Source organism: Anopheles cruzii, chromosome 2 (assembly GCF_943734635.1).
Source record: "Anopheles cruzii chromosome 2, idAnoCruzAS_RS32_06, whole genome shotgun sequence".
NCBI lineage: Eukaryota > Metazoa > Arthropoda > Insecta > Diptera > Culicidae > Anopheles > Anopheles cruzii.
In genome coordinates this window covers 3,519,392-3,545,598 of record NC_069144.1, presented here as the reverse complement: position 1 = coordinate 3,545,598, position 26,207 = coordinate 3,519,392, and the positions used below count along the sequence as shown (strand labels likewise).

General features: G+C 47.4%; 8 protein-coding genes across 9 annotated transcripts; 4 read left to right on the top strand and 4 right to left on the bottom strand.

Annotated features, from left to right (window-relative positions):
• Positions 1-4,801: 4,801 nt before the first annotated feature.
• Positions 4,802-6,678, top strand: LOC128277556 (NPC intracellular cholesterol transporter 2 homolog a). The gene is made up of 4 exons (XM_053016031.1): positions 4,802-5,127; positions 5,211-5,330; positions 5,608-5,783; positions 6,048-6,678. Exons 1-4 carry the CDS (start codon positions 5,022-5,024, stop codon positions 6,126-6,128), a joined length of 483 nt encoding a protein of 160 aa, XP_052871991.1. The 5' UTR covers positions 4,802-5,021; the 3' UTR covers positions 6,129-6,678.
• Positions 6,679-10,067: 3,389 nt separating this feature from the next.
• Positions 10,068-11,351, top strand: LOC128278090 (cytochrome c oxidase assembly factor 7 homolog). Its single transcript, XM_053016746.1, has 2 exons — positions 10,068-10,269; positions 10,359-11,351. The coding sequence occupies exons 1-2, from the start codon at positions 10,167-10,169 to the stop codon at positions 11,096-11,098; spliced, it is 843 nt and encodes a 280-aa protein (XP_052872706.1). The 5' UTR covers positions 10,068-10,166; the 3' UTR covers positions 11,099-11,351.
• A 79-nt stretch (positions 11,352-11,430) lies between these two features.
• On the bottom strand, positions 11,431-11,932 carry LOC128278119 (cysteine-rich DPF motif domain-containing protein 1). Its single transcript, XM_053016783.1, has one exon. It carries the CDS (start codon positions 11,911-11,913, stop codon positions 11,431-11,433), a length of 483 nt encoding a protein of 160 aa, XP_052872743.1. The 5' UTR covers positions 11,914-11,932.
• Positions 11,932-13,095, bottom strand: LOC128278118 (putative transferase CAF17 homolog, mitochondrial). The gene has a single exon (XM_053016782.1). It carries the CDS (start codon positions 13,056-13,058, stop codon positions 11,934-11,936), a length of 1,125 nt encoding a protein of 374 aa, XP_052872742.1. The 5' UTR covers positions 13,059-13,095; the 3' UTR covers positions 11,932-11,933.
• Positions 13,096-13,499: 404 nt separating this feature from the next.
• On the top strand, positions 13,500-15,314 carry LOC128274831 (zinc finger protein 25-like). Its single transcript, XM_053013154.1, has 2 exons — positions 13,500-14,552; positions 14,635-15,314. Exons 1-2 carry the CDS (start codon positions 13,604-13,606, stop codon positions 15,312-15,314), a joined length of 1,629 nt encoding a protein of 542 aa, XP_052869114.1. The 5' UTR covers positions 13,500-13,603.
• Positions 15,315-17,383: 2,069 nt separating this feature from the next.
• LOC128277699 (protein DDI1 homolog 2) lies at positions 17,384-20,560 on the bottom strand. Of its 2 annotated transcripts, none has more exons than XM_053016198.1 (3): positions 20,052-20,560; positions 18,233-19,195; positions 17,384-18,159 (listed from the first exon to the last, which is right to left on the bottom strand). In XM_053016198.1, exons 1-3 carry the CDS (start codon positions 20,314-20,316, stop codon positions 17,813-17,815), a joined length of 1,575 nt encoding a protein of 524 aa, XP_052872158.1. In that variant the 5' UTR covers positions 20,317-20,560; the 3' UTR covers positions 17,384-17,812. The 2 variants fall into 2 exon arrangements, with proteins under 2 accessions (XP_052872158.1, XP_052872159.1); XM_053016199.1 differs by having other exon boundaries at positions 17,384-18,156.
• A 347-nt stretch (positions 20,561-20,907) lies between these two features.
• LOC128267753 (copper transport protein ATOX1) lies at positions 20,908-21,833 on the top strand. Its single transcript, XM_053004656.1, has 3 exons — positions 20,908-21,096; positions 21,336-21,414; positions 21,516-21,833. Exons 1-3 carry the CDS (start codon positions 21,091-21,093, stop codon positions 21,647-21,649), a joined length of 219 nt encoding a protein of 72 aa, XP_052860616.1. The 5' UTR covers positions 20,908-21,090; the 3' UTR covers positions 21,650-21,833.
• A 355-nt stretch (positions 21,834-22,188) lies between these two features.
• Positions 22,189-24,213, bottom strand: LOC128267668 (uncharacterized). The gene is made up of 5 exons (XM_053004556.1): positions 24,027-24,213; positions 23,089-23,964; positions 22,769-23,023; positions 22,562-22,705; positions 22,189-22,462 (listed from the first exon to the last, which is right to left on the bottom strand). Exons 1-5 carry the CDS (start codon positions 24,060-24,062, stop codon positions 22,208-22,210), a joined length of 1,566 nt encoding a protein of 521 aa, XP_052860516.1. The 5' UTR covers positions 24,063-24,213; the 3' UTR covers positions 22,189-22,207.
• Positions 24,214-26,207: the final 1,994 nt, after the last annotated feature.

Sequence of the window (26,207 nt, the reverse complement as noted above, 5' to 3'; positions counted from 1 at the left end):
CTGTGTAGCATTTAACGGACACACTTTCATGTTGATAGAGCCCGCAGCCTGGGAAAATGAGCACTGAGACAAAAGAAATTATGCGCAGTTCGGCGAGGTGGGGCCCGTAACTGGGCCATTTTTGGGCGATTTGGGCGGGAAGCCCAAACCGTAGGTAAATAGCGACCCTTTGCACCGTGCCAAAACCGGGCCACGGGTGGCACGCGGGGGGGCTTAGTAGGGGTAGACGATTAGATCGAAAATAAATGGTATTTTATTCGCCACCCGGCGACAAGCGTTGAAAACGTTCCAAAATAACAAACAAAAAGGAGGATAATAAATCAGGCGGGTCGTGACTCGTGCGTTTTGGGGTACGCAATCTTATTTAACAAACCACGAAAGATGGTATCAACAAAACAAAATGGATTCAAAATTGTGTTACAAATACCTGTGTGCGTACGCACACACAAAAAGGGGAACCGAAATTAAGTGCAAAACAAAACCACGTGCGCGGCCAGTATAGGCAAATGCAACATTATTGGAAAGAGGAGGCAAAACCGAACAAACAATCTTGTAAATAACTTCACCGAGAAAAGTGTGGACGAAAAGTGAAGCCCAACTGAAGCACACAAAGCGCAGTCGTCGGCAAACTAACAGTGAGCAGCGCCCGCACAGAGCATAACATGAGAGACAGCGTGGCGCGCCACAAAGCATATGATGGTGGCACTTATGAGAACATTTTTAGTGAACTAATATTACCAAAACACTCTGTAACAGGCAGGCGAAGAAAGCAAAGAGCAGGCCGTGTAAAGGCGCAAAGAAAACCGCAAAAGTTGAAAGCAAGTGACAAAATTGTGGTGTTTTTCACAGTGTTCTGTTTTTCATTCATCCGAAAACTGTGGAACATCGCTTAATGGCTGGGGCTGGTCCTGCGACTCGATGGAAACTGCTCGGAACAACGCACGTTTCGAATGTACCGTCCTCTATCTGTACTTACAAACACAAACTCGCCACCACGAGACCATTTCTTATTTTGTATGGAGTTTATTAAATAGTTCTATTTCTTTAAAGCCTTTCGGTTGTTCCATACGATTCGTTGGGTCGCTCGATCTGCCAATACCTGCTGCTGGTCTATGTTCACCGTCGTCCTTTGCGACCAGCGCCGCCAACTTGTTTGCATTGACCGTTAGCAAAAGAGATTCTTATCTTGTTAACATCAACAGTTTTGTATCTAAAGGGTGGTCTAGTTATGATCTGTTTTTTTTTCATTTGGTTATAAAAAACGGCTGTATATTTTTCGATGGTTGAACAATTGAAAGGGTCATTCAAGGCATTTTTTTCATTTCGGTTGGCTGGCATAACCCTTACTCTGCAAATAGCCCCACCGAAAGAAGTCAGAAGAAATTGGGCAACAATAAGCACGCACAGTTTTTAAAGTAGAACGACTATTTTCAATGTGAAGCGCTACAATTTCAGCCCGGTGTTTTACCGTAAATTGATCCATGAATAAAATGGCATAGATTGACGTTTCAGAATTTGGCTGATTTGTCAAAATCGACTGAAAAATGGCGGAGTTACTTAACTTTTCAATAGTATGAGTCGTGATGGAACACACTGTATATAAATGAAAGTTTGTCATCCGTACGTCCGTCCGTCCGTCCGTCCGCCTGTACCGCATTTTCTAAAAAATCTGAACCAATCCGCCTATAATTTTGCACAGCGTAGCTTCGGTTTGATTTAACGGCATAATGTCATACAATGGCCTATTTCTAGAGTTGACCAAAAGTTACGCTATAGCTACAGCCAAACAAGATAATCTATTTGCGCATCTCTCGTTTCTAGGGTCGCTACATTTGACGCACGTCAATCGATTGTCAGTTGCTTTTCCGTTTTTCAAGAATTTCAGTTGTTCAGTGCAAATCGTTGTTCTAGTTCGTTTGCAAGGATACATAATGATGCTTTCGGATTTACCGGATGAGGTAAGGAACCAATAGTTGTAAGTAAATGTAGTTTAGCAGTGCCACTAACGTTTGTATTTCATTTAAGGTTCTATGCTGCATATTTGACCACCTCGACGTGGCCGACATGAGAAGAGCTGCTCTTGTCTGCCAACGGTGGTCTAACCTGGTCTTTTTGGGTCGCCGAATGAATCGGGTGTCGCTACGACCCAATCCGGATGAGTGCTCTGTTTTGCTGAATAGCAAAAGAAAATATCGGCATATTTTCTTACAATTTGTCAAGGGCGCTGAACTGAAATACGACGAAGGAATGCCGGAAAAACTATTAAAAAAGTTCGGGTTATCGATTGCTAGTTTACGAATCCGGTCGAATCTCCAAGTAACCAGGGAAATGCTTAAAAAATTCCTCTATGAAGTCCCGAAGCTGCAAGAATTGGCGATTTGCATGAGCTTACCGGCTGAAGACACCGAAACAATTGAGTTTTCAGCTCTTGCGGAATTGAAATATCTAAATCTAGCCACACATAAGAGCGATATGCCAATGTTCAGAGATGCCCTCAATTTGCCCTCCAATTCCCCGCGCTTAGAACAGCTGCACTTGACTAACGACGAAGGAGCGTTTTTCAACGTTTTAGAGCATTTCAGCCCTCAGCTAAAAGTGATTGGAGTGGAATATACATCCGAACAGTTTTCTCTATTGAACTTCCCTCGACTCAGGCAGTTGGTTGTCAAAGGAACGACAACCACCCAGTTAAGTTTGGAATTTTTGCAAAAACATTACTCCATTCAAGTGCTCATGATCTTCCGTGCGATCCCGAGAGAGTTGTTCCACATCATCACGAGCCATTGTCGGAATATTACGCATTTGGGGCTTGCTACATCAAACCTTCAGCAAGGAGATTTCAAGTGCTTGGAACAGCTAACCAAGCTCAAGGTAAGTACATATTTTGCACAGCAATGTTCCGACCCTGACTTATTCGATACTATTCCTTCTTGCAGCATCTTGAAATCGTTGGCCCCCATTCAGCAGATGTGATTGTGGATCTTTTTAGGGGATGTGGAGTGATTTCATCACTTGAAAAGATCTCTACCCATCGTATCCACGAGTTCGATCATTGGAGTTTATTGACCCTCAAACAGGTTGCGCCACAATTGAAATGCTTGCATTTCAATGAATCATATTTTAACGCCTCTATGGCCGAAGCCATTGGTGTGATCTCCGATAATTGTTCACACATCGATTCAATTATACTACAAGATTGTTGGGTAAGCTTTTACGAGAGTTATATCATTGCATTTGCCGGCGAAAAGGCGGTCAATACAATTACTTTGCATTTACATATTTTAGTCGGAGGGTGCATACAAGTTCTTGGAAAGACTACCACGACTACGTGACGTGGAATTGTACATGGTGCCTCGTATTGAAGATATAAGTGAAGTTCACCTACCCACCGTTCGATTCTTGAAAATTTCATGTTGTCGGGAGGTGAGTTCATCGGATACACGAATTGATGGTTGTGAGGTTTATGAGCTAACATTTTTTCTTATCTTCCGAATACCTGCATGGCGCCAAACCGTTACATCTTCGGCGAGTGCAGCTATCGCTTCGTAGGCTTTTAGAGATACCGGAAACGTTCCCTATGCTGGAAAGGCTAGTCATCGAACAGTGTCCGATAAATGAGGAAATGGTTGCATCGCTCCACGACATAATTCCATCATGCAAAATCGACTTATATGGAACACCATGGCCTAGCAGGGCTAGCTACCTTCCTTTCAATCATTATAATTCAGATGCCGAAAACGAAATGCTTAAACAGACTTAACCATGTATCAACCCTTTGTTCTTTTCCGTATTTTGATATGTGTGGACAAAACATGAATATCATTCCTCAGCCCTGGCCCGTCTGGGATGGGAGAGCTAATTTTGTAGTCCAAAATGCTATCAATAGGCAAAAACATTTTGAGATCATCAACATACAAAAGATGACAGTCAGGAAGCAGGGCAGAACTAAGTAACATCATTCAGGAATATAATAAAGAGTAACGGACCAAAATTACTACCCTGAGGCACACCGGAAACGTTTGAAAAGACATCGGACTCACAATTGTCAATTTCCACCCGAATTTCACGGACAGAAAGAAAGGACTCAAACCACTTAACAAAAGTAGAGCAAACACCAATTTTCAACAACTTCTTTAGCCAAGTCTCATGAGGCACACGGTCGAAAGCAGCACTAAAATCAATGTAAATTACATCCAATTGTTGGCCATTGGAAATAATTGTACTTGCTAAATGGACTAGGTGAATCAGGTTGGTGCTGACCGAACGCATGGGGACAAAATGACATGGTGCTTGTTATGCTGTGCTAATGTTATCCATAATTTATGCCTTTACGCCTATCAAAACTAGTTTCTAGGAATCAAAAGCGCGGTTAATTGATTAACGCGCTTTTGGTTAATTTGGTTAAGCGCGGTTAATTAACAAAGTATATTTTATATGGAAGGAAGCTTAATCTGTGGTCAAAAATGCGTGCACTCACTCGTTGAAATTGAAGACCTACCACTTTGGAAATAAGTTTTTCATATTTTTCAATTTTCTCCAACCAAAATTATATTTTGTACATAAATGTCATGAATGAAACTTTCAAATAAATGTTCAACCTTCGAAAAATATTAAGCCGTTTTTGTTTTATAATCAAATGGAAAAGAGAACCCTTCCTCATGACATTTATATTCGTTTGGTGCAGATTGAATCGATCGTTCACCAGAGGCACAACACTTTCCGGTAGAGCTAATGGACGGGTGATTCACGGAGCTACAGCAATCCGAGTACCCAACGCACGAGCTCAGTCTGCTGCCGAAGCTCTAAACGGAACGGTCGTCGTTTGGAACGAGAGAAGGAAGGTTCTGTGTCCCGCATACAGTGTGGTGCTGTGCGCGATTATCGCATTCCCTTGTCGCGCGGCAAGAGCGCATCCCGAAAGTGTGTTGATAAGCCAGCCGAGCCGTGGTCCACACGGGTAACTTCCGCCTGCCTCTCTTCCTGTTTTCGGGGTCCGTCCGTGGTGAGATAGCAGGAGAATCATGATCTTCGGCAAGTCGACGGCGGCGGTGATAACCGTGGCGACGGTTCTGCTACTGTCCTGCCTGCTCCCGTCGGCCACAGAGGCCGCCGAATTTGCCAATTGCGGTAGGACAATTGTGTGACGCATCCCGGTGACACGATGGAGTGAATTGACGGAGTTTTTTATGCTTGTTCTGTTCCCAAACCAGCCAATGAAACGGCCATCGGTCAGTACAGCAAGGTGGAGGTGTCGAACTGTGCCGACGACGATGCGACCTGCGTGCTGAAGCGCAACTCGAACGCCACCATTTCCATCACGTTTACGAGCGGTACGTACGGCGGAGGCGAATTCCGTTGGCTTCCTTTGGTGGGAATCCTTAGAAAGTCTCCGCCAAGGACAAATCGCCAGCTGACCCTGGCCATTGGGGCCAAGGTCTAACGTTTTCTAACGCCCGTCCGACAACATCGGACCAACAATTAAGTCGAATTAACTAATTTAGTCGGGTGGCATTCCAAGGACACGCGGCCGTCTTTATTCTTTGTCTCTTGCTGCTTATCTTTTCTGGTGCCTTGAATTCTATCCTGAAACTCTTTCCCCCCCATTAGATGAAGAGCTGAGCGAGCTGAAGGCAGTCGTACACGGCATCATCCTCGGGATGGAGGTACCGTTCCCGCTGCCGAACGATAACGGGTGCCAGGACAGTGGGCTCGAGTGTCCGCTGGCGAAGAAAACCACGTACCGTTACAGCACCACCCTGCCGGTTCTGAAGCAGTACCCGAAGGTAAGCACTCGACGATGACCATGATCGTTCGCTGCGTTGTTTGGGCATTTAATTTCGAAGCTGGCTTATCGGCGATCATCACCGTTTAAACTTGTCATGCCAACGATCACGCGAACGGCCAACATTTTATTTGCAATTTTTTACCGCATTTGGTTTGTGGTTCGTCGGTTTTTTTGATCAGCTGATATGGACCAAATGGGGTTCTCTTAGTATTAGTTACTTTCCAAAAGTATTCCACGAATCCCCTTCTGCGCATCGTTACAGGTATCGGTCGAAGTGAAATGGGAGCTGATAGCGGCCGGCACGCAGGTAGTGTGTGTGCTGATCCCCGCCAAGATACAGTAAGCTACTTCTCAGGGCTTCAAACAGAAGGAGCCTTCAGCCGAGTCATTCCACTCCCCGCCGGCAATGGTAATCCTACGGATGGCCTCAATTAACCCCAAAGAGACAAATACCACAACTCCAAAGAAAGGACTTCCTCGTGGCGGCGGCACACGTTACAACTACCTAACCGGAGAAACGCTTCCCTCGTTCCGTGGCCGTCGATTGAAGAACGAATAAACCACGAAAACCGGCTCGCGATCGCGCGCCGTTGCGGAAATGACAATTTTTCAAATTCAATTCATCACACATTGCGACTGATGCCGCTTCTGTGCTCCTATACGCCACGCGTAGTCTGTGCGGCGCGTTTATTGTTTGATTGAGTTTAAATGGATCAACAAAGGCACACGCAAACGTGCCTCTTTGCGTTGCCGTTGGTGGTGGTCGAACCTCGTCTAATCACGGGCGTGCGTGCATGACTCATCGTTGTGTCCCTGCATCGTCTGGATCGTATTAGCTTAGCTTTTAACCTCCATTGTTCGCTTTGTTACTTTTCCAAATAGTGAAAACAATTTAAAAAACTTGTCTTGTGTCTTTTATTGGAATCGAAGAACGAGCGTAAGTATGTTTTGCCGACGAAAGAAATGATGCTCAAAAACGATCGATTTGGCATTCAACTCAAACCTACCTGTGTGCCTCTATTGGTTCCACAAAGCTTTCGGATGTTTTCAAGAACAACTCTGGCTCTCTAGAGTGGTTATTCGCTTTATTTCAATAAAAATTACGCTTTGAAACAATAAAACATCCTGTTACCAATACACTCGCATCGCTTTTTATTGTTTGATTAATCCGGCAATGGTCACTTTCCGCGAATAGGGGCCGAAAAACAATAGTAGAAACGGTTGAAATCGGTATCCCGTCATCGTCCCGTAAATCACTGCAAAATAAAGAAAAAAAACCAATTTAAATTTGAAGAAGTTTCCAAACTCGGTCCGGGCCCGAAATCTAATAGGGGCGCATACATCGCTAACGCGGCGCCGGTAGCGCAAATCATATCGTATTTCGTAGTGAATCGCTTTCCATTTTTGGCGCACCGTATTTCGGAATGAATTACAGCAAATTTGGAAAAATATCGTTTTTCGAGATGATTTACTTCAAATTTGAAAATTTTCGTTTTTTGGGACGATTTATTTCATACTGGCTGTTCCCGGCGTGCGTCGCCACGCCTCATTTCATTCTCATTTCTCGATTATCCGGCGTTTCAGAGGATCGGACTTCCTGGTGAGTTTCCCTTCCCGCCTCCCGTTACTCCACTGATCCAAATGATAATGTTTTGATTTAACGGCATAATTTCATACAGTGTCCTACTTCTAGAGTTGACCAAAAGTTACGCTATAGCTACAGCCAAACAAGATAATCTATTTGCGCATCTCTCACTTATAGGGTCGCTACATTTGACGCACGTCAATCGATTGTCAGTTGCTTTTCCGCTTTTCAATATTTTCAGTTGTTCAGTGCAAATCGTTGTTCTAGTTCGTTTGCGAGAAAACAGAATGATGCTTTCGGACTTACCGGAAGAGGTAAGGAAGCAATAGTTGAAAGTAACTCTAGTTTGGCGGTGCCACTAACGTTTCTATTTCATTTAAGGTTTTGTGCTGCATATTTGACCACCTCGACGTGGGCGACATGAGAAGAGCTGCTCTTGTCTGCCAACGCTGGTCTAACCTGGTCTTTTCCGGGCGCCGAATGAATCGAGTGCTGCTACGACCCACGCCTAATGAATGCTGTGTTTTGCTGAATAGTAAACGAAGCTATCGCCACATTTACTTTTCCAACGATGCTACACTGAAATTTACCGAAGGAATGCCAGAAAAGATATTGCACAAGTTCGGGTTATCGATTTCTAGTTTGCAAATTAGTTCGTTCGTCAACATAACCCTGCTTAGAAAATTCCTCTTAGAAGTCCCGAATGTGCAGGAATTGACGATTCACATGAGCTTACCGGCTGAAGACACCGAAACCGCGTCGTTTCCAGCTCTACTTAAGTTGAAATATCTAGATCTCTACACTACTAAGATGCCACTGTTCAGAGATGCCCTCAATTTACCTACCAACTCCCCGCGCTTAGAACAACTGCACTTGTGTGCGGATGGAGGAGCGTTTTTCGACGTTTTAGAGCATTTCAGCCCTCAGCTAAAGTTGGTTACAGTTAACAGTGTATCCGAAGCCTTTTTTCTACTGAACTTCCCTCGACTCAGGGAGTTGCATTTGCTTCGCACAACAACGACCATTCCTCAGTTAAGTTTAGATTTTTTTCGAAGGCACTCCTCTATTCAAGAGCTCGAGATCTACAACGCGATCCCGTTAGACTTGTTCCAAATCATCACGAGCCATTGTCGCAATATTTCGTATTTGGTGCTTAGTACATCAAACCTTCAGCAAGGAGATTTCAAGTGCTTGGATCAGCTAACCAAGCTCAAGGTAAGTACATATTTTGTACAGCAATGTTTCGACCCTGACTTATTCGATACGATTCCTTCTTGCAGCATCTTGGCATCTTTGACGTCTCATATGAAGATGTGAGCGTGGATGTTTTTAAGGGATGTGGAGTGATTTCTTCACTCGAAAAGATCTCTATCGATGGGACCCGCGACATTCATCATTGGAGTTTATTGACCAAACAGGTTGCGCCACAATTGAAATGTTTGGAATTTATTGAATCATTCTATGCTCTTGACTCCCCTAATGCCAAATTCTTCGATATGATCTGCAAATATTGCTCACACATCGATTCAATTATACTAGACTTTTGTGAGGTAAGGTTATTCGAGAGATGTTTTGCTGCATTTGCCGGCGAAAAGGTGGCCAATACAATTACTATGCTCTTACATGTTTTAGTCATCGCGTGTATTCAAGTCCTTGGAAAGGCTACCACTCCTACGTGACCTGCAATTGTGCGAAATGAGTATTAGAGATTTAAGTAAAGTTCACCTACCCACCGTTCGATTCTTGAAATTTTCATATTGTGAGGAGGTGAGTTGATGGGATACACGAGTTGATAGTTGTAAGATTAATGAGCTAACATGTTTTTTTATCTTCCGGCGGCAAACCGTTACATCTTCGGCGAGTGCAGCTAACGGATCGTAGGCTTTTCGAGATACCGAAAGCGTTCCCTAAGCTGGAAAGGCTAGTCATCGAAGGCTGTCCGATAAATGAGGAAATGGTTGCATCGCTCCACGACATGATTCCATCATGCAAAATCGACTTATATGGAACACGATATTAACGAACAATGGATTATGAACGGAAACATTTTCCTTAAACGCTAACCCCAAGTCCTAGATTTTTTTCAATCACCAACCATGTTTCAAGCCTGTATTTAAATGTTATCTATCATTTATGCTTGTACGATCAAAACTAGTTCCTAGGAATCAGAAGTGCTTTGTCGGGAAAGATTCGAACGTCTTGGTCGCGGGATTGTTAATGATGATTAAAGGAGAATATAAATTACTCATGATTATTGATTGCATGAATGTCAAAACCTTTTGTGAGTCCGCGGAGACGTGAAAGAGGATAATGTAAGTTCTTGTTTGCTGGTACAGCAACAGAATCTAAAAAAACAGAAAAGAATACTCCGAATTCAACTTACCTCTTCGATTTCAATTTTCTCGGGCCAAAACCACGAATGTAAACACGTTTGACATTTCGGTATAACCTTTTTTTTATATTTTAAGCCTGCCACACGAAGCATAAACGATTTGACATTATAAATTAATTTTACTATCGGTTTTACGCTTCGTGTGGCCCCCAAAATCCGCAGTTATTTCGTGGTAAATTATGCATCTTCTGGCTGCACTGCTCTGCCTTGGCAGCTGTCATCCGCGCGTGTGACATTTCGGCCCGGTTCAAAGGGGCAGAACCAAATAAAAAACACGCCACCGAAAACATTTTGCATCCATCAAAACGTTACGTGAGACGGGTGAGGGCGCTCGGTGAAAAGAGAGAGTTTGACCACTTCGAGCGGTTCCGGAGTGCACCCGGTCACAGCCTGGCCTGCCTGCGATGTCGTCGTTCGACCTGAAGAATGAAAGCGACGTGAAGGAGTACCTGGAGAACCTTGGCGTGGAGTATCGGTTCGGATGTTACTCGGAGAAAAAACCGGAAGGTACGGTCTCGCACAATCCACGCAGCAATCTGACGGATTCTCCTCACGGCAACCGACCGGGTTCTGTTTTACGTTCTGTTCGCTTACAGTTTGCCACCTGCTCGGAGATTATCTCGAGGGCATTCGGAAAGACTTCGAGAAGGCCGCCAAAGTGTACCGATCGAACTGTGACGACTACAGCTACGGCAAGAGCTGCCTCAAGTACGGCAACTACAGCTTTCTGGGCAAGGGGCGCGCCTCGGAGAAGGGTGATCCGGCGAAGGCCTACAGTTACTACGAGAAGGGCTGCACACTGAACGATCCGGACGCCTGCCTGCACAGCGGCCTGCTGCTGGTGTCGAAGCTGATGCCCAAGGAGATCCCGCGGGACGTGTCGAAGGGGTTCGAGCTGCTCAAGAAGAGCTGCCAGATGAACAATGCCGGCGCCTGCTTCTACCTGTCCGGGATGTACATCTCCGGCGTGCTGAAGGACGAAACGAAACGAGAACCGACCGCCGCCGCTCCCGGTGCGTCACACGGCGACGAGGCGACGGTGTCGGTGGCGAAAGCCGCCAGTGAGAGTCAGCCTCTGGCCACCACGAACCGGCTTCCGGCCGGCGCGTACGTCGTCGAGCGGGACATGGAGAAAGCGTTCGAGTTCGCGTACAAAGCGTGCGAGCTGCGCAATATGTACGCCTGCGCCAACCTCAGCCAGATGTACGCCAAGGGCGACGGGACGGCCCGGGACGAGAAGAAGGCCGAAAAGTTCAAACAGTTGGCTCTGGAGATGCAGGACGAGGTGAAGAAGCAACAGCAGCTCACATTCCAACAGGGTCTCAACCCGACGTAAAGTGACTGACGCATCCGTGCGCGCCTCCTCGGCAAGAGCCATTTAGAGTTTGTTACTGTTTGCCCACGCCACGCCCGTCGTCCTCGGTGGTGGTGGCCGTCGCAAAAGCTTTTCGTTGCCCTTTAGAGTGAATTAGTGGTTTAGTTTTCGCGTGAAAGTTTGTACAGAGACAGAGAGACAGAGAGAGAGAGAGAGAGACGACAGAACCAGCTGGAAGAGCAGAATAAATGTTGTTTCGTTGTGACAAACGGGGCGTGCGTTCTCTTCTTCTGGACTACTAGATTGAGCTTGGTACGGTTGGTCGCAGCCTGCTCAGTTGGTTTTCTAACGTGCTAAGAGAATTGTTTCTTTATTTTACTTCTTACTTCGAGCGGAAAGTCCTGTATCCGCTCGTGGCAACACCTCCGGCAGAAGGTGGCCCCGTAGAAGAAGCTACAGTCGGGCGCTTTACACACCGGCTGCCGGCAGAGGTTGCAGTCGGCACCGAGCACCAGAAAGTACTCGCACGGCGGCTTGTCGGGCACGGCGTGCGGTGGTGGCGCAAATGGGTCCCGCATCACGTAACACTCTTCCGCCAGCTCCAGCAGCTTCCCGGTGAACGGTGGCCGTCGTCCGTGGTAGTCACATTGTTCGCTCAAATCGCACAACCCGCATCGGAACGCGATCGACGCCACGTCCGTGGCAACGGCTGCGGACGTTGCATTGCTAGGTTCCGCGCCAGTCACTGTCGTCGCCGTCGTCGGTGGCGTGGTGGTCATCTGCCGGAGAGGAAATTTCGGGGAAGTGTAACAATAAATCGCTAAGCTACAACACATGGCGGGAAAGATTGCCGCGCCTAAGAGCGTGCGTTCAGTTCGTTTGGCCACCAGAAGGGTTTCTTGGTACGGCACGGGATAGTCCCGGGGATGCCGAGGACGGTTAACGTTAGTGTGCTGCCCGTTAAAACTTTCTCCACGCGCAGCAAGGCAAGCCCGTGACCCCCTTGGTAGCCTCTCAGCTTTCCGACTACAGCCCCGTCCTCGGTTTTGATCTCCGCTTCACGCAGCACTTCCGGTGCGATGCCTTCCAGCGCCTGCGAGGGCCCACCGGTGAACTGCACCGGCATCAAGCGCTTCCGTATCACGCCCGTGTGGTAGGTGCGGGCCGTCAGTTCTTGTCCGATGTAGCAACCCTTTTGGAAGCTAACGCCGTGCAGGAAATCACCGTTACACTCGAGCGGAAAACATTTTCCGTCGGGCAGGTTGGTTTCTCCTTCGCCGACACCGAGCGAGTACCGGAACGGTGTGTACTGTGGTCGATCGGTTGCGATAACTCCCGGGACGAGGCGCAACAAGCGATCCATCGATGCGGCTTGTGTATCGTCGCGGATCAGCACACGATAGCCGAGCCGCGGTAGACGTGGGTCTTTGTACAGTTGTACACGCTCCTCGTCGGGCCGGTCACCGGTTGTAATTCCGTCCAGCGTCACAACCGGTCGCTCTCCTTCACTGTCGGGCACAAAGGCGACCCACGCTTGATACGTTTCTTCCGCCAGCACCTGGACCTTCTTGCGCAAGCGGTACAGTTTCAAGTGTTTCTCTAACCGTGGCGCTACCGCTCGGTCACATTCGAGCAGAAAGTCTCCACCGTCGGTCGTGCCGGCCACCGGAGCTGCCGGGTGTCGGTAGATGAGCGCATCACAAAACACACGGCCATTCACGCGCAGAAACATGGCGTACAGTGAGCGCGAGTGCTCCAAGTGGCGCATATCGTTCGTCATCAGTCCTTGCAGAAAGCTGACGGAATCTGTCCCGTGGACACGCACGAACGACCGATGATCGCGCAGTGGTTCCAGTGTGAAGGGTTTCGATGACGAAGACAGCGTTCGGTGCGGTAACAGTTTACAGCCAGTGGTCAAAGTGGCCACTGCTGCGTGTGGGGTGGTGCCGGCGGCGGCAAGCGTCCATCGTCTGAGCAGCATGGCACAAACTAGATTTTCGTCTCCCCAACCGGAACAATGTTTTCACTTAGCAACCAGTGTACTCACTTTCCTTGAGTGCGGTAACCTATCAAAAGAACCGGTCGCGAAACAACTGTAAACATTCGAAGCTGGCCGAAACTTTTGACAGCTCAGTGTTTGAGAAGTTGTATTCTGTAGAATGGTAAGGCCAACTGTTGGCGCTCTTCGTGTTTGAGATTCCAAAAAGAACAATACAGATTAGTTAAACATTTTTTATTGGATAAAACTAGCACTGTATTCATTTTTACGTCGAAAAACGCTAAATTACGAGGCGTAATTAATCGGTGAGGAGGAGAGTTTTTGCATTAGCGAGCTAAACGTCATAACAGCCGCGGGAAGTCAAACTTTAGACAGCTGAGAGATCAGAGCAAAGCGAAGTAAATCACAACAACAGAAAAACAAATTGTTGATTTGAGTTAAAAGTGGTTATTTCACATCAATTTGAGAAACAATCTGTATAAAAATTAAATAGTGCCTCTGTATTGTAGCAACAATTATTGGCTGCGATGAGTGAAAATCGCAGCATGGCCGAAATTAGGGAGGACGGACTGAACGAGTTGGAGAACTTGGTGTTTTCGGAAATATGTCGCTGCTGTATGGCCAGCAAACCACGTATGAAACCGCTGTTCTCGCTGAACCTCGACAAAATGCTGTGCGCCGTAACGGGGATTAAAGCGGTCCCGAGCGATGGTTTACCGGTGCAGCTTTGCGTGCCGTGTGTGCTGGAGATTCGGCGGGCGCACTTCTTCAAGTTGCAGTGCGAAACAACGGAACAGAAGCTACGCGGTTACTTGAACCAGTCACGGTTTCTCAATGCGATGGAAAAAGAGTTCCAGGCGGAAACGGAGCAGACCGAACCGAACCACCAGAATGATCCACCGATTCCGGTAGTATTTGCAAGGAAAAAACCGACGACTCAACCAACGGTGAACCGTGGCGGAGTGGAACAACAAGCGCAACTAGCAGCAGTTCCATCGCAGGTCGCCACGCAGCTGCCGGCGACAGTAGAAACGGTGGCTGGTGGCGCGAAGGAATGCCCGAAGTGCTTGAAGGAGTTCGAAACGGAGAAAAAAATGAAACGCCACTTGCGGATACACCTTACGGACCGGCCACACCAGTGCACCGAGTGCGACATGTCGTTCGTGGAGAAGTCCAACCTGAGTAAGCACATGCGGAAGCACACGGGTGAGCTGCGCAACTTGGTCTACAAGCCGCACCTCTGTCCGGAGTGTGGCAAATCGTTCAAATACGCCACCTCGCTGTCCCGGCACAAGCGCATGCACACGAAACGCAACGTCTTCACCTGCCACATTTGCGACAAGTTCTACCTCGAGCAGAACACCCTGAACGTCCACATGCGGACGCACACGAAAGAGCGCCCGTACTCGTGCAGCATCTGCGACAAGCGGTTTTCGCAAAAACCCAACTTGGTGCGGCACGAGCGCACGCACACGGGTAAGGGGTGGCCACACGAGTGGCCTCCATTTCGTTTGGCCGCATTCGCATTCATTTGACTTCCCTTTTTCTGCTGCATTAGGCGAAAAACCATTCAGCTGTGACCAGTGCCTCAAGGGATACTCGCAGAAGAGCTACCTGGTGGTGCACAAACGAATCCACGCGAGGGAAAAACCGTTCGACTGTCCGGACTGCACGATGGCGTTCGTTTCGCGGAACGCTCTGATGAGGCACCAACGCTCGGCGTGTTCCGTTCACCCGTATCGCTGCACTCTCTGCAAGAAAACGTTCCGCTACAAGAAAAGCCTGCGGGTTCACCGGCAGAACCATCTGCTCGAGAGTCCGTTTGTTTGCGAGTACTGTCCGGTGCGCTGCATAAGTTGGAAGAAGCTACAGATCCACACGAAAAAGTTTCACATCAAGGATCACATAGCTGTCTCGAGGTCTGCCGTAAAAGCCAACTACAGCAATAGAGCCCACAAACGAGGTGCAAACGTGCACTCTGAAGGCGAGGAGGCGTACGAGATAGTGGAGGAAAACGTCGATGCAGCAGGCTGTGCCGAAACTGGCCGTCCGGTGCAAGGTTCCGAGTGTAGCGCAACGAACGGTGGCGAAACGGTTACTTATGACGAATACGAGTACGACGAGGATGGTTACACAATCGAATATGTGGACACGAACGACTCGGAGATGAGGAAGGAACCACTGTTGGACATCCAAATTATGAACCCTGGCGAGGTGGGGTCCGATATAGAGCAATGAAGGCAAATTGTGCCAAGTTTGTCGTATTTTTCTTTTGTATACACTCATCTGAAACTTGAAACGTCAAATGCGAAAAGAATAATGTACAGAACACAATAAACCAAGTACAGTGTTTAAACTTGACTATTCATGATTATTCATAAAGTACGGCCATTAGTTTTCCTTTCCCTTACTATTCTGACGGTCCGTTAATTGTTTCTCACTGTTATAACAACCTCGTACAGGTTTACATCTAGTAAGCTGCGCAAGGTTATTTTGCTAAGGTGAATTAACAGATCGCAGTAAGCCATTGCCATGAAGCTGCGAAACAGTAAAGTCTATGATTCAACTGCCGCCGATGCATCATGGCGGAGTAAAGTTTCTTCGCGAAAAACGGTAAAAACTGCAGAAAATCCAGCTGTACCAACAATGGACCTCGACTTAAAAGCCTGCCCAATAACAGAGCTACAGGATTCCCAGCATTTATCCGATGCAACTGTTCAAGATCCCGAAATAATGGATCACTCCGGCAAAAGAAGAATTCCCATCAGCGGCGGTCATCAAAAAAAGAAAGCGAAGAGAAAACAGGCGAAAAAGAATAGTGTCCCGAAGAAACTTACAGGAACTATCGACCTCGATGAAAAAGTATGTCCAGTAACCCAGGATTACCAGGATTTTTCGTCACCGTTAGCTGCTAAAGATCCAGAAATCATGAACCTCCCCGACAAAAGATGGATTCAGAAGGCGATGGGCGATGTGGAAATCGTTGAGAGTCTGCCACCGAACGTATCGGAGCCAACCAAAGACGAAAGTGCTGTTAAGTCGAAAGTCGGCGGTGGTAATTTCAAACTTCGGCTTCTCCATCGGTACATGCTGTGCGAATGGTTCTATTGCGACTTGGACCGCTGCCTACTGGGCTGGGAGTGTAAAACGGATACCATGGAGTCGCTGCTTCAGCGATTCTACCCAGGACTTTGCAATCGCAAGCTCAATCGAGCAACGTGGGGTAGGATCCGCAGATCACTGTGCAAGGAGCCCTCGCTCACTCTGCCGCGACGCTGCTCGTCGGCGTTCTTTAAAAGAGAACGCGAGTATCTAAATGTTGGACGAAACAAAATTCGGACCTTACGCACCGTACCGCCAACACTCGAATACCTAGATGGCGAGCTACCCGCGGTTCTGCCACCATCCATCGAAGCGGAAGCCACGGTCAGAGCACACCTTGATACTGACGGTTACTATGGTGTTTTCGAAGGCATCGTTACCAACGTTGCCTTCGATAACTTATGCAATGCATTGTATACCGTATGCTTCGGGAATCCGAACATCGGGATAAAGGTGGTTCCGGATACTCACATTGCAAAGGTATGGTACTCGCAAACAGGACCCATTTCCTCTAAATATTTCCCCAAACCAATCGATCATAATGCCCTCATTCACAGACCCTACCGACCGGTTCTGCCAGTTCCCAGCAGCAGCAAGGCATTCCGCGCGAACCTGCTGTAGTGTGGGTTCCGAACACTGTTCCGAATCTAATGGCACTAATGCACCAGGAACTGGCGGAACAAGATGCCGCCCTTGGGGAGCTGCAGAATCTTCGCCACCAGATTGCGGCTCAACAGACCCTAGGAACCGTTAGTGGCCCCCGAGAGCACCACCGAGAGTTAGTGCAGAGCTACGAGAACTGTCTGCAACAGGTGCAGTCACGCGGTCGCTCTTTGGCTACTCAACTGGGAACTGCGGGCTTACTGTATGGCAAGTCCGTGACAGAGGACGGCGCCAGCTCACTGACCATTGCCGATGCTTTGCAAGGCAGGAACGTGGTAGAAATTGCGCAGAGACTTTGCAGCCAACCGGATGTTGGCGCGATCGCATGTCGCACCCGTTGGAACAACTCTGTTGGTCTGCTCCATCCTGTTCCGACCCATTTCCATGCTCTTCGCGAACAGATAGAATCAAAATTGAATGCCTTCCGGTAGAGGAGAGCAATTTTCTTTGCACATTTACTTTTTCCACTGTTATAGAACTTAGACCTTGTGAACTTGCGGTGAATTTCGTTAATAAAATCTTCGTTTCATCACCTTTTCGGACCGTTTTTTTATTTCTTTATTAATATTCTACGATTTCGATTCCTTCGTCTGCTGTCACGCGATGAAAATCATTATATACCCCTAAACCCACAACCCGGAACGGAGCCATGATTCAAAAGAGAAAAAAACTCACACACACACAGCAGTTCAGTCGTTCATAGTTTGTTGTCCCTCTCGGAACCACGATAGCCTGGTACACGCGGAAAGCTGTCTCATTGATGTGTCCCCGTTGTGAAGATAATTTTACGGCACAAACAAATGAGTCACATGAAAGAAAAGGGCGGTCAAAGATGTCGCCGTGTGTTCAGTCAGATTGATAATGTTTGCTAATGTACCGTTGGAGGAAACAAAGAAAAGGGGGACAAGGCTAAAAATAAAGGGCAAATGCAAATGCCTGTGAGGCAATCCGGTTCAATCCGCCAGGGTGGTTTAACCGAGCTTCAAAAACAGTCCCGAGGTCGCTTTCGTTTTGTCGCCGTTGGCGGCCCTGAGTTCGTCAATCACCAGCTGCCGGTTGAAGCCCATCGATTCCAGCTCGACGACGTCCACCTCGGTGAACTGATCAGTTGGCAGCAACGTGAGCGGTATATCCTCCGCTACGGCGGACGCTAACACTGGCACGTTCGTCACCGGGGCTGCTGCCGGGTCTTGCTCCATCGGCACGGGAGCACTAGCCGAGGCCGAGGTAGGAGTGGTGACAGTGGTTGCCGTGCTGGAACTTGAGGTCTGCTGGTTGTGTTGTTTATTGCTGCTGCTGCCGCTCCCGCTCGCCGCTGCTGCGAATTTTGAACCGAACTCGTGAGCGAAACAGACAAAGAGACAGCTACGACAAACGGATAAACGGAATACCTTCTTCCTGGGCACTTCGGGTGAGCGCATCCTTGATCGCCAGCTCCTCCGCCAGTTTGGTCGACTCGTTTAGGGCGCGCTTTTCTTCCTCCGGACTGCCCGTCAACCGGGCACACTCGGGCAGATCGCCCTCGGCCAGGAACGGAGTCTTCGTGCCGGTCGTGCCGATGTGCAGCACGTTGCCCTTGAGATCGATGTTGCACTGGTGGCGCTTGAGCATGTCCAGCCCGAGCAGCATGTCCATCGGTTGCTCCTCCAGCACCGAGAAGCTCGAGGTGAGGAAATCGTTCTCGATCTGTATCTGCACCATGTGGATGCGCCCGATGATCCGCTGCACGCCGACACCCTTCGCGATGCCCGCCCAGCGCGTGTCCACCAGCCGCATAATGTTGCACCGCTCGGCCGCGGCCGCACTCATGATCGTTGCCTGGGCGCCCGAATCGATGAACGCCTTCACCGGGTGACCATTGACCTTGCAGTTTATGTAAAGCATCACCACGGTGCCGAACGTTTCGGGATTGTACTCCATCGCGGCCTCCATGTTCGCTTCGATGTTCTTCTGCTTGATCTCCTCGGCGATCAGCCGCTGGGCTTCGGCATCGAACGGGCTGGCCTGCAGTATTCGAAGCCGCTTCTGCTGTTTCTCCATGCGCTCAGCAATCTGCTTGCGCATTACGCCGGCAAACGTGTCCAGGTTGCCGGAAAGCAGTGCCTCCGCCAGTCGGGGATTGTTTTGCTTCAACAGGGCCAGCTGGTCCGGATTGGAAAGAAACATCTCGCGCACCACGGCCGGATCGTCCTCCATGCCAACCGAGGGCGACGGGCGTGGATTCACAGGACCAGCGCCACCGGCCGTGGACGACCCGCCGCCGCCGCCGGCTGCGGCAGAACCACTAGCCGCGCCGGACAATCGACTCGGTACTTGGATGGAGCCAAAGTCTAGGTTCGCCAGTCTCGATGCATCTGCCGGAAGATTCACAGAGAATGGTTGGTTATTTTGGTAAGGTAACACAGCAAGCTATGGGATAGGTACTGTGGCGACATAGTAGACATCGACCTGAGATGAGAGTCGTTGGTGAATAAACGAAAACTGTGATTACTGCGTCCCCAAAGTACCCAAGCTCCCCTAAGGTCTGTAACATGAAAATATAACACTTGGCAAAAACCGGGCTGCCAATTAGTCAGTGGTCAGCTTCGTACTCGTAAATTGTGTTTCAATTAATGCAAAATAAATATGCGGTACCGAGCAAGATTGATGCTCATTGCGTTCAGTAAACAGTGACAACCACAAAGAACAAAGCAACCCAAAAGCCGAACGCCTTCGGTATTCGGTGAGACACGATCCGAAGACCGCGCGCAATTTCACGCTGAGGTCATCCTTCGGTGGGCGGGAAGCACCACGAAAGGAAGGTCACCCAGCGTTACTGGCGTTGGCGTTGGGGTAAGGAATGCGCGATGCAGTTCATTGCACTGTCCCCGTCCCCCGGCGGTGGCAGCCAGCGGTAAGAGGTGACGGCGTTTTCTCAGAAAAATGCCGTGGCCGTTGAAGGTGTGTGGGAGCGCCAGATTTGAACGACTTTCTTGGGACGCGTGACTTGGTTGTGTTGGCGCGCGTATTGAGACATTTTAAATTTGGACTTTTGTTCACGGTGCGCCGTCCGCCGGATGCACACCTCCAGGCGGGGACTCTTTGCATTTCACGTTCACACACACACACACGACGGTGGCGATCGGAGAATGAGATTTGAATTATACACAAAGGCGCAAGCTAGTCAGTGGGACACTCCGGCGCCACAGATGGGGCCAGGTGGGGGCTTACCTGTGGCGCTCGGTGCCGGTGGACGGGCCGGTCGCGGTTCGGCTTTGTGTAGCCACACCAAGTCTCCGTCCTTGACACCGTAGTGCGTGAGAGTTTCCCTGTGGTTCAGCATTACGCCCTGCTTGCTGGACAGCTTTAGTTCCAGGTTCTCCTGTATGTTAAATTCCATCCGGCACAAGGCGATCAGATTCTCCACTTCCATATCGTCGGCCACCTCGAAGGTGGAACCCTCGGTCATGGTTACGTCCAGCACTGTGATAAGCATGGTTCGTGGAGATATTACTTGCACTCGAATGGAAACTGGTCGCCAAAATGCAAAACACGCACGACGAAACACGGCACTGTTCGTTTCACCCGTTTCCACACGATCGATCTCTGGCCAACGACGCACTAAACAAGATCATTCGACGATGGCGTATTGTTTACGCCCGTTCGGTTCGTCTCTACGCTTACTACGGGGCAAATTTTGCGACTAAGGAGTGATTTTAACGCCGCAGGATCGTACCAAAGGTTCGCATGCCGCTGCTGATATGACGACGCAAGGAATACGAAGAAGACCACAACGACAAAGACTCGATGACAGCAGCTGTCAACAGTGACTCGCATGCAATAAGCAAAACCTGCGCGGCACTAAAAGTACTGTACGGAAAATTACTTTTTCACCATTGTGCTTCTTTGAATGCGTACTTATTTGGGTACAGTTACTCATCACTGCGCTTTGTCTCTCAGTACGGGAGAAATAATTGATTGAAGCACACTGACGCTGTGTTGCACGCAACATAAACATCCACAGTGTATGACAAATGTAATGTGCCGAATGCGGCACTCTGCTCTTGGCATCATTACGTGGGGAATTGTTAGTGTTTACGGTGGTGTCGGACGCTTTAGTTTAATTTCAACCCACTTCGGAAAGTGACTGCACCGTGAACAGGAAAACCTCGTTCATCTACGTCAGCAAAAAAGAATAGCACAGTAGAAGGCAGCACCAAAAGGGAATAGACCACATCGAGCAAACGGACGAGCCAATAGAAGCAGCACAATGACGGTAAGTGATCATTTTCCGGGCTGTAGATTAGATTAAACATGGTTGACCGTCTTCGGCGTCTGCTTGTCCTTCGCAACAGCAGTGCCGCAACCACTTACCCACCCGTGAACCCGTGTCATTGTGCGATAAGAAGAGCATCGAAAATAGGACCAACATTCGCTGATTGATCCCACGGAACTTTTGCGTATTGTGCGTGACGGAGAAAATATTTATGCGTGATTAATTTGGCGTATTTTCAGACTGTTCACGAGTTTCAAGTGGAAATGACTTGTACCGGCTGTTCCGGGGCTGTGGAGCGTGTCCTCGGCAAACAGAAAGGTAAGCAAATAGCCAACAGTTGGCCACGGTTGCCCTTGGATACAACGTGGCTGGGAATCAGTGTTCGCAAACATCACGCTGAAATTGTTTTTTGTTTTTAGAAAAAGTGGAAAAGGTGGAGATTGACCTGGACAACAAAAAGGTGTTCGTCACTTCGGGACTGTCGGCCGACGAACTGCTAGGTATTATAAAAAAGACTGGTAAAGAAACGAGCTACGTCGGGGTGAGGCACTGAATCTTTCGGACCCAAGAACCCGAGCGCGGGATCTGTGCAAAAGTAACGTAACGATCACAAGAGAGTCTATTAGGCGCAACAACTAATCAAGATGAGTTATTATTTTAATCTTACTTTCTCTGTTCAGCTTTTGAGACCATTATTTTGACGTAAAGAAATAAATCTATCTATCTATATATATAAAAATGAATGTTTGTGTGTCCGTCCTCTGTTTCGCTATTTCTCCAACACTAATGAACATGTAATTTTGTGACACCGGACAGTGAATAGGAAAGTTTGACCCTCCCACACCTCCTAGAACGTGGAGCTCCTATACAAACGTAACATAAAATTCGGCATAAATCGGGTTATTTTCGAGCAAATCGAACCAAATTCTGCAGGGGGGAGTTTTGGGAAAGCGGAGCTGGTCGGATATCGCACGATGTCACAAGTGGACCTTGACTTAAAAAGAATCTTAACCAGAACAAAAAAAGGCGAAACTTTAACACATCGTTTGAAAAGGCCCGGGTCTAAGGGGCAAAACGCGATTTTTTTCCAAACATGAATTTATTCACCAAATCAATCAATGCGATTTTTAAATACCCATTCTTTCTCCCACACCGGCATCATTTCACTTCCGGTCCACTTTGGAAAACATTTTTGCACCCCTGCGTTAGTGATAAGCTGGCCATATATTTTGATTGCACACGTCGGAAGTAATTGGCGTAACTTATCGACAGTAGATTCATGGAGAAACTTGCCGGAGTTGATCAAGTTCAATCGGTCGAGTTGAGGGAAAATTTCCGGCAGCCGAAGAAGTTCATCTTCATTGTACTACAAGTGTGAGGGAAAAAGAGTGTGATAAATAGATCATAATTTGATAACTAATTTCATAATGATCGCATCATGCGTCATCGTACATCATTCACTTACTAGATACTTAAGGTGAAGTGTAAGGTAGCGGACCTTTTTTAGGGGAATGATGCTAATAAATAATGTGTGTACAGCAAAAAAGCGTAATTCTAAATACCATAGAAACGGTAATCGGTCGATTCCGGAGAGACCATCACGCGTTACCTGAGAAAGCAAATCAAACCGAGATTACATGACACTGCCATGGCTAGCGATGAGTGTTCTTACCTTTTCCGAATAGGTCAGGTGCAGACGAGTGAGTTTCTTGAAATTGTTGCAAATGTACTGAGCGGCGTTTTCTGCCATCACGACGGACCCTACTTCCAAACACTTCAATTGCGGCGCGATCTCGAAAAGATCTCTGAGGAAACCGAGCAGTCCATCGTAACCAAACGTTATTTCATTCATATACAAAGATTGGAGCGAGGTAAGTGCTTCACGTTCGCGAAAAATGCATGTGGGCAGATTTTGTAATCTTAGATGCTGCAAGAAAAAATACCGTTGAACATGGTTACGTTCGAACAGAGGGTCACACGTTACATGCTTACCTTTAGTTCAGTCAGTTGCGCCAGGGAATCCAACGATCCTTGTTCTCCGTTATCTTCATATTCACGGTCAAGGTTATGTTCACCTATGATTTCTAAAGTCATCAACTTTTTGTTGTAATTCGTGATGTCTTGAACTAACGTTTTATCTAGGTAAATGCCATCGAGGCGAAGACGCCGCAAAGAGGCGTTTCTTCGAAAAAACTCGTGGCGTTGAAACGAATTTTCTGCTCCGAACGAACCTTCAAACAATGCCGATTTTATTGACAACTCCTCAAGAAGAGGAAATGTCATATCGCAAAAGCGGTCCAATAAATTCTGTTGAAAGCCAAAACTAGCATAAACTTGCTTTAACTGGCCACTGAAAAGTCTCCACTGCTCCAACTGGTCCTCATAATCACAACACATTTTCAGACCTTGCAAAGAAGGGGCGATCGTATACCAAGGAAGTGCACTGTCCGAATTGATACTGTGGTTCTCCAAGTGTTCTAATTTTCTCATAATTGGGAGCGGTTCAACCATTTTGTTCATTTGTCCGGGTATATTATCAATCGTCAAATGCTGAAGGTTAGGTACATCCAGCAAAATCGACCGTAACACGGAGTGTGATAAATTCCCGTGTTTTAAGCGCAATGAGGAAACACTGAACGTTTGGAATAACTCCTTAAGATACGCAGAGCACTTTTCAGTTTCTCGGAGTTCAAGGTGGCAATATTTTCGATTGCTTTGAAGCAACGCTTTGTCCCACGGAAATTGTGGCACTAGCATCACACGATCCATCCGCCGTCCTAAAAATGCTAAATCTGACCATCGTCGGCACACCATGGACGCGTTCTTCAGGTCGACCACGCCAAGGTGGTCAAATATTATCTCCAACAGCTAAAAAACAAATACTTTTTTAGCCACTTTACCTGTACAAGCCGCAAACCAAAATCACTTACTTTGTTTGGTAGATCGTTAATCGTCGGATACTCCATAATTATCGCAGAAATTATCCGTATCGTCGCGCGTGTAACGTTTGCACTGTGCAAAAAATTCTCGGTTATCGCTGCTTCGATTGAGTCGCAATGGGCTGACCAGTTCCCGGCACCGTTTTTGTTTCGAGATTCAGATTGAGCGTGTGCACTTTCTAAGAATCGAAGCGAAACAGATGGAAAGTGGAATCCGGAAATCGAGTGCCAAGGTTTGGCTGTTTGACAGCTCGAGTGCCACGCCTACTTACCACAGCTGACCATTTAAAATGCCACAACTGTTATCGCCGCACATTACCACAGCTGACCGTGTAAACCGTGGCAATAGTTGCTCCTTGGGTGTTTTGAAACTAACAAAAAAAACATTAGTTTTAGACGTGGATTGTTCCAATTGTTTTATGTGTTTGGAAAGACGTCCAACTTTGAAAGAGAAACGCGATCAATGTTTTGATTTAACGGCATAATTTCATCCAGTGGCCTACTTCTAGAGTTGATCAAAAGTTACGCTATGGCTACAGCCAAACAAGATAAGCTCTTCGCGCATCTCTCGCTTCTAGGGTCGCTACGTCAATATTCGTCAATCGATTATCAGTTGTTATCGGTCTTTCAAAAATTTCAGTTGCTGCAGTTCAGTGCAAATCGTTGTTCTAGTTCGAGGAAACACAATGATGCTTTCGGATTTACCGGAGGAGGTAAGGAACCAATAGTTGAAAATAACTGTAGTTTAGCAGTGCCACTAGTGTTTGTCTTTCATTTAAGGTTTTGTGCTGCATATTTGACCATCTCGACGTGGCCGACATGAGAAGAGCTGCTCTTGTCTGCCAACGGTGGTCTAACCTGGTGTTTTCCGGGCGCCGAATGAATCGAGTGTTGCTACGACCCAAGCCTGATGAGTGCTCTGTTTTGCTGAATAGTAAACGAAGCTATCGCCACATTTACTTGAAATTTTTCGACTGCACTGCACCGATATTTGCCGAAGGAATGCCAGAAAAGATATTGCACAAGTTCGGGTTATCGATTTCTAGTTTGGGAATCAAATCGGAATTTACCTTAACCAAAGCCATGCTTCGAAAATTCCTCTTAGAAGTCCCGAATGTGCAGGAATTGACGATTGACATGCTCTTATGGGCTGAAGACACTGAAACAATTGAGTCGTTTCCAGCTCTAGCGAAATTGAAATATCTAAATCTAAACACAGATGGAACAGATATGCCACTGTTCAGAGATGCCCTCAATTTACCCACCAACTCTCCGCGTTTAGAACAGCTGATCTTGTGTGCGGATGGAGGAGCGTTTTTCAACGTTTTAGAGCATTTCAGCCCTCAGCTAAAAGTGGTTGATGTGGACGATGTATCCGAACAGTTGTTTCTACTGAACTTCCCCCGACTCAGGGAGTTGCCTTTGGATGTCGAAGCACCGATCACTCCCCAGTTAATGTTAGATTTTGTTCGAAGGCACTCATCCATTCAAGAGTTCGTGATCTACAACGCGATCCCGTTAGACTTGTTCAAATTCATCACTAGCCATTGTCGCAATATTACGTATTTGGGGCTTGCTACATCAAAACTTCAGCAAGGAGATTTCAAGTGCTTGGAACAGCTGACCAAGCTCAGAGTAAGTACTTTTTTTTGAACATCAATGTTTCGACACTAACTTACTCGATACGACTCCTTCTTGCAGCATCTTGAAATCTTTTACGACGCGGCGAGGCGGAAATATGGCGTTGTCAGCGTCGATTTGTTTGATGGATGTGGAGTGATTCCTTCACTCGAAAAGATATCTACCCATCATATTCACAACTTTGATCATTGGAGTTTATTGACCCTCAAACAGGTTGCGCCACAATTGAAATGCTTGCGATTCAGAGAATCATTCTTCGACGCCTGTATGGTCAAAGCCATCGATGTTATCTCCGAATATTGTTTACACATCGATTCAGTTATAGTAGAATATTGTTGGGTAAGGTTATTCGAGAGTTGTATTGCTGCATTTGCCGGTGAAAAGGCGGTCAACACAATTACTTTGCATTTACATGTTTTAGTCGGTGGGTGGATTCAAGGCCTTGGAAAGGCTACCATTCATACGTGACCTGGAATTATTCAAGATGGATATTGAAGATTTTAGTAACGTTCACCTACCCACCGTTCGATT